The sequence below is a fragment of the Monopterus albus genome, unplaced genomic scaffold, assembly GCF_001952655.1.
Source record: "Monopterus albus unplaced genomic scaffold, M_albus_1.0 scaffold332.1, whole genome shotgun sequence".
In the NCBI taxonomy this organism is placed as follows: domain Eukaryota; kingdom Metazoa; phylum Chordata; class Actinopteri; order Synbranchiformes; family Synbranchidae; genus Monopterus; species Monopterus albus.
Window position 1 is genome coordinate 252,478 of NW_018128212.1, and position 7,364 is coordinate 259,841.

Consider the following 7,364-nt stretch of genomic DNA (forward strand, 5'->3'; position numbering starts at 1 on the left):
GGACAGGGAAGATGGTTCAAATTGATGGGAAGATGGATGGAGCCAAATACAGGACCATTCTGGAAGGAAACCTGATGGAGTCTGCAAAAGACCTGAGACTGGGACGGAGATTTGTCTTCCAACAAGACAATGATCCAAAACATAAAGCAAAATCTACAATGGAATGGTTCACAAATAAACATATCCAGGTGTTAGAATGGCCAAGTCAAAGTCCAGACCTGAATCCAATCGAGAATCTGTGGAAAGAACTGAAAACTGCTGTTCACAAACGCTCTCTATCCAACCTCACTGAGCTCGAGCTGTTTTGCAAGGCGGAATGGGCAAAAATTTCAGTCTCTTGATGTGCAAAACTGATAGAGACATACCCCAAGTGACTTACAGCTGTAATCGCAGCAAAAGGTGGCGCTACAAAGTATTAACTTAAGGGGGCTGAATAATTTTGCACGGCCAATTTTTCAGTTTTTTATTTGTTAAAAACGTTTGAAATATCCAATAAATTTCGTTCCACTTCATGATTGTGTCCCACTTGTTGTTGATTCTTCACAAAAAATTACAGTTTTATATCTTTATGTTTGAAGCCTGAAATGTGGCAAAAGGTCGCAAAGTTCAAGGGGGCCGAATACTTTCGCAAGGCACTGTACAACCGAAACCAGCCCAGTCCCTGTGTTGTTTTCAGGCATCTGCACGGATGATATTTTCCTTGACATACCTCATTGCTTCTTTTGGCTTTGTAAACATCTTTACCATCATGTGAGATGCGTAGACGGGCTGGGAATAGAATACCAAACCGGACACCCTGTCGATTATGCAGCAGTTTCCGAACTTCCATGAATGCGGCCCTGGCCTTGGCAACACCCGCCGTATAATCCGGAAAGATGGTGACTGGTTCTTCATTGTATCTCAGTGGGGCTCGGCCTCGCGCACGGCTAAACATCTCAACACAGTCCTGGTAGTAATGAAGCTTCGCCACAATGATGCGTGGTTTTCCATCCGATCTTCTTGGAACCAGACTTCGATGCGCACGGTCCACAAGCACATCCTTTTCCAATTGCAGCACTCCTTTCAGCAGTCTCGAAACTGCCGTAGTGGAGCTTGATCCATCTGTCTCAGACACCCCCAGGATCCTGACATTGCACCTTCTCATTCTTCCTTCCATATCCTCACATTTTCCTCTGAGCACGGCCATCTCCGCTTTTAAATCAGTTACCACAGACTGCAGAGTCGCCACTTCATCTGACCACGTTGATAAACTGTCTTCCACCTCCTTAACGTAGTCTTCATCTGGTTAATCTCGGAGTGAGTCGCCGCCGTATGACTTGTTATATCCTTCTACTGTTATCTTCTGTGATAACAGGCGCTTATTTATTTAGGAACAAAACAGAGTTTTGGCGGGAGCCCAAGCTAAACACTTCCTACTCCATTGCCAGCGAAGCTCCGCCCCTCTGACAGTTCACAGGGTTGACAGTAGGAAGATTGAATGGCTGAAATGATTTTTAGATAGATACATCAAAAAAGGGTTTATCTAAAATATCCAGTTGTTTACTTGTTACATAATATACACAATTCTTTAAATATCCTATCCTTAATAACATCTTATGTCAACTAAATACTGTGCAAAACAAATATGGTCTTAAGTGTCCAGTGACACAGCTTTCATTGGCTATTTCAGACTAAATTTAACACTTCCTCAAAGAGCCAGAGTGTACTGGTTTATAAAAGTTTCTCAGTACAGTAACTGAGGGTGTAAGGAGGTAACTGCCACAATAACTGCAGGTTGCTATTATTTGGGAGGTTTGGGGTCTTATCCTGAATTAATAACATGAAAGACGGAGGTCTGCAGGGAACTCTGTTCGCAGGTCCATGGTAGTCAATTACTGAGTGAGTATCTCCGTCATAAAACCTCAAGCAGTGTTTGGAGCTTTAATATGTTTCAAATATGCCACCTTAGTGTGAGAGGTTAAGCATATTCCTATGTCCAGGGGTTAGCATATCGTGGCCTTCATACAGTAGTGACATTTTTTTTTTCATAGGATGAAACAAGTTCTCAAATAGTCGTACCAGAACTTTGCTTAAATAAAATTGTATTCTAAAATGTTACGAATTATGATGAAATCCAGGAAACATCTGATTACAGCTGGAATACACAAGGTTATGTATATGACTAGATATTTAATGATCACTAGAAGTAACAGTTTCTGATACTATGTGCACTGTGGACACATTTTGATTGGTACTATAAAATGTCTGAAAGTTGAAAGTATATAAAATATGAAACATAATGGTTTGATATCCAGCCACTCACTGTAATCACTAATTCAATGGCTATTGTCAACAGGTGTTTTAAAAGACATTTTGTCACAGTAGGAAAAAGACAAGGTATAATAAAATGAAGGATGTCTGCTTTCTATTTACACTTGGTTGCTTTAATTTCAAGGCCATTTTACTGGGTTTACTGGGATACATGAATTGAATAAATCTATCATCAGTGTTATTTGGACCACCTGTGCTTTTCTTCCTGTACTTGATCAGTTATAATGCTTGTAAGTTCCAGTCAAATGTGACTTGAAGTCAGAAGTTTACATACACCTTAGTTAAATACATTTAAACTCAGTTTTCCACATTTTACATTTAATCCTATAAACATCTCCTGTCTTAGATGAGTTAGGATGGCTACTTTATTTTAAGAATGTGATTTATTTTAGTGTTCATTTCTTTCAGTACATTTCCAGTGTGCCGGAAGTATACATACACTCAGCTGGTATTTGGTAGCATTGTCTTTAAATTGATTAACTTGGGTCAAATATTTTGGGATGCCTTCCACAAAGTCCTTACAATACATTGCTGGAATTTTAGCCCATTACTCCTGACAGAAATGGTGGAACTGAGTCAGGTTTGGAGGCCTCCTTGCTTGCACACTCTTTATCAGTTCTGCCTACATATATTCTTTTGGCTGAGGCTTTGTGATGGCTACTCCAATACCTTGATTTTGTTGTTATTAAGCTATGTTGCCACAACTTTGGAAGTCTGCTTGGGGTCATTATCCATTTGGACAAGACCCATTTGTGACCAAACTTTAACATCCTGGCTAATGTCCTGAGATATTGTTTCAGTAGATCCACATCATCTTCCTTCCTCATGATGCCATCTACTTTATAAAGTGCTTCAGTCCCTCCTGCAGCAAAGCGTCCCCAACAACATGATGCTGCCACCCCTGTATTTGGGATGGTGATCTTCAGCTTGCGAGCCTCAGCCTTTTTGCTCACAAAAATGAACCAGACTTGTAGAGGTTCCGTTTTTTTTTTTTCTGAGGTCTTGGTTGATTTCTTTGGCTTTTTCCAGATGATGCCAAACAAAGAGGTACAGAGTTTGAAGGTAGACATTAAAATACATCCACAAGTGCACCTCCAATTGACTCATATAATGTCAATTAGCCTATCAGAAGCTTTGAAAGCCATGACATCATTTTCTGTAATTTTCCAAGCTGTTTAAAGGCCCAGTCAGCTAAGTTCATCTAAACATCTGACCCACTGGAATTGTGATATAGTGAATTATAAGTGAAATAATCTATCTATAAACAGCTGCTGGAAAAATTACTTGTGTCCTGTATAAAGTACTTGTTTCCTAACCCACTTGCCAAAGCAAGAGTTTGTTAACACGACATCTGTGGAGTGGTTATTAAAAAAAAATCAGTTTTAATGAATCAAACTTGACTTCAATTCTATACTCTACAGTCTTATGCAAAAGTTTAGGCACCCCTTGATAAATAACAGATTTTGGTGATTTTTTATTTGAACAGATGTTAACACAGTTTCTCTTGGAAATGGAAAAAATGCACAATATTTTCAGCAAACAGTGATGCATAGTTACTTCTTATGCCATAAATTGAACAAAAATAAAAAATAAAAACATTATTATGGCATGGTGCAAAAGTTTGGGCACCCTAAGAGTTCCAGAGTCTCAAAGTCTCTCACAAGGTATCAGACCTTAATCAGCTCGTTAGATCTGATGCACAGCAACAGCTGTCATTGGTAAATGCCAATTTCAAAGCTGTACAAATACTTTGACTCTTCAAACCTTGTGCACACACTTGTGGACACCCAGCAACCATGGGTTCCTCTAAGCAGCTGTGTAAGACCCTGAAAATGAAAGTTATTGACGCCCACAATGCAGGAGAAGGCTACAAGAAGATAGCAAAGCGTTGTCAGCTTGCAGTTTCCACAGTAAGAAATGTAATTAAGAGATGGCAGATCAGGGGAACTGTGGAGGTCAAGATGAGATCTGGAAGACCAAGAAAACTCTCGGACAGAACTGCTCGTATGCTGGTCAGAAAGACAAATCAAAACCCCCATTTGACTGCAAAAAACCTGCAGGAAGATTTAGCAGACTCAGGAGTGGTGGTGCACCGTTCCACTGTGCAGCGATGCTTGCACAGACAAGGCCTTCATGGAAGAGTCAGCAGAAGAAAACCTTATCTGCGTCCCCATCATAAAATCCAACGTCTGAAGTATGCAACAGGACATCTACAGAAGCCCGATGCGTTTTGGAAACAAGTGCTGTGGACTGATGAAGTTAAAATAGAACTCTTTGGACACAATCAGCAAAGGCATGTTTGGAGAAAAAAAGGAGCAGCATTTCATGAAAAGAACACCTTGCCAACTATTAAGCATGGGGGTGGATCTATCATGCTCTGGGGTTGTGTTGCAGCCAGTGGCACAGGAAACATTGCACGGGTGGAGGGAAGAATGGATTCCACTAAATACCAGCAAATTCTGGAAGCAAACATCACACCATCTGTAAAAAAGCTGAAGCTGAAAAGAGGATGGCTTCTACAACAGGACAATGATCCTAAACATACCTCGAAATCCACTATGGAATACCTCAAGAGACGCAGGCTGAAGGTTTTGGAATGGCCATCACAGTCCCCTGATTTAAACATCATTGAAAATTTGTGGGTAGATCTTAAAAGAGCTGTGCATGCAAGACGACCAAAGAATATTACAGAACTAGAAGCCTTTTGCAAGGAAGAATGGGAGAAGATCCCAAGTACAAGAATTGAAAGACTTTTAGCTGGCTATGAAAAGCGTTTGCAAGCTGTGATATCTGCCAGAGGAGGTGTTACTAAGTACTGATTGTGTAGGGTGCCCAAACTTTTGCACCATGCCATAATAATGTTTTTATTTTTTATTTTTGTTCAATTTATGGCATAAGAAGTAACTATGCATCACTGTTTGCTGAAAATATTGTGCATTTTTTCCATTTCCAAGAGAAACTGTGTTAACATCTGTTCAAATAAAAAATCACCAAAATCTGTTATTTATCAAGGGGTGCCTAAACTTTTGCATAAGACTGTATGTCCTCATTTGTACCTGGTGTAGTAACTTGTGGGAGAGGCTGGTAAACACTGGTGTTGAAGCTGCTGCTGATGGGAATATGGTTAGAAGAATTGGACACCTGACGACGTTGGTTTCTCATCTTCTCCTCTCTTCTCCACTTTGCTCGTCTGTTGGAAAACCAAACCTACACATATCAGAATAGAAAAGAAAAAAAATCACAATTGTTACAGGGTAAAAAGATGGGTTCAGATTTTTGTCTATTTTTAAAAAAATACTGACATGTTCTTATTAAAACTGAGGCTTATTGCTGACTTTAAGTGTTCTTCATGTGCATACTCTTGGAGAAAGATGTCAGGATCAGCACGTGATGCTGCCGATAATGTCGTGGGTGAACTCTATTAAATTGCCAGACGAGGGTATGTGAATAACCGTCTCTTTGTTAAGAGCACTAACGCATAACAAAAATGAGACAAGACACACAAAACACACTTACAGAGTGATGATACAGTCCATGGTCAGAGCCAGCAAACACATACAGCAAAGGGAATCCAAAGTTTGTAGTCCAAAGGAGAAGTCCGATAATTCATACATAAGGCAGCAGTCCGAAACACAAGGGCAAGGCAGAACAGAATTATCAAAGTATGCGATCCGGGTCAAAACACAAAATACCAAAACCGAAAAAATGCTGGAGAGTCAGAGCTGGAGTCTAGAACAGTCTGGCAGGGGACTGGTGGGGGAAGGCTGCTTATAATGCGGTGAAAACAGGTACAAACAATTGGGAGGTGAAACTAATGTGAGTGATTATTAAAGTAAAAAGACCGAAACTGAGGTGAAACAAAAACAGGAAGTAATGTCAAAATAAAAGCATGACAGGAAGCAGCAGAACCGAATCATGACAGTACCCTCCCCACAAGGATGGCTTCCGGACATCCAAACACAAACCAAAACAGGCAGGGGCCGAGGCGTCAGTGACCCCCTCTGGAGCTGGAAGCTGGGCGTTGGTGACCCCCTCTGGAGCTGGAAGCTGGGCGTCAGTGATGGCCCACGTGGGATCCAGAAGCAGGAGAGTGGCGTCGTCGCCGACCCACTCGAAGGTTGGGAGCAGGGGAGTGGCGTCATCGCCAACCCATGCGGGATCTGGAAACGGGAGAGTGGCGTCATCGCCGACCCACTCGAAGGCCGAGAGCAGGGGAGTGATGTCATCACCAACCCACACAGGATCTGGAAGCAGGGGAGTGGCATCATTGCCGACATGACTGGAGACAGGAACTGGCTCGAAGGTGGCATCGGCGCACCGACCAACCCACTCAGGGACGGGAACAGGAACAGGCCCGAAGGCAGCGTCAGTGCACCGGCTGACCCACTCAGGGGCAGGAACAGGAACAGGCTCGAAGGTGGCGTCGGCGTGCCTGCCGACCCACTTGAGGACAGGAGGTCGGAGGGTGCTGTCACCATTGGCGAACCCCTCAGGGGCTGGAAGAGGAATACTATCCTTGTTGGCGAACCCCTCTGGAGCAGGGAGTAAGGGAATGGAGAGGGCTTTGGCGATCCAGCCAAGCCCCATGGGACCAGAGGCAACCGCCTCCATTGGCAAGTACTCGTCGGCACACTGCAGACCTGGTACCCTGGCAGGGACGCTGTCGTCAGCACACCTGGGTTTCTCAGTCTCAGCGGGGATGTTTGGGTAACCATGCCAAGGGGCAGACTCCGGGGTGGTGTCGGCGCACTGGCTGACCCTCTGGGAAACAGGTACTGGAACAGGCTGTGACTGTGGAGGCGGCTGTGGAGACGGCCACTGCAGGGAACCTCGGGCTGGGACCTCCTGTGGAGCGTTCGCCGTGATGCACAGGGTGGTGGTAACCTTGGCGGGAACGTTTCTGTCAGCGCACTGAAGATAACAGGCGTCGGCGGGGACACTTTCATCAGCACACCAGGAAACCCCTCATACTGAAGGAACGTTGACCTCAGGAGTTGTTGCTGCAGCAACAGGCTGTGACTGTGGAGGGGATTGGGGCTGTGGGGACAGGCCGT

The 7,364-nt window shown here is 43.5% G+C and overlaps 1 protein-coding gene across 1 annotated transcript in view; it reads right to left on the reverse strand.

The window, feature by feature from the left end:
- The window catches only part of LOC109974401 (paired box protein Pax-6-like), a 107,307-nt gene that overhangs the window by 14,802 nt on the left and 85,141 nt on the right, over nucleotides 1-7,364 (reverse strand). Inside the window, exon 10 of the mRNA XM_020624580.1 lies at nucleotides 5,367-5,517. Within this exon, the coding sequence (XP_020480236.1) occupies nucleotides 5,367-5,517 (151 nt within the window). The remainder of the gene's footprint in view (nucleotides 1-5,366; nucleotides 5,518-7,364) is intronic.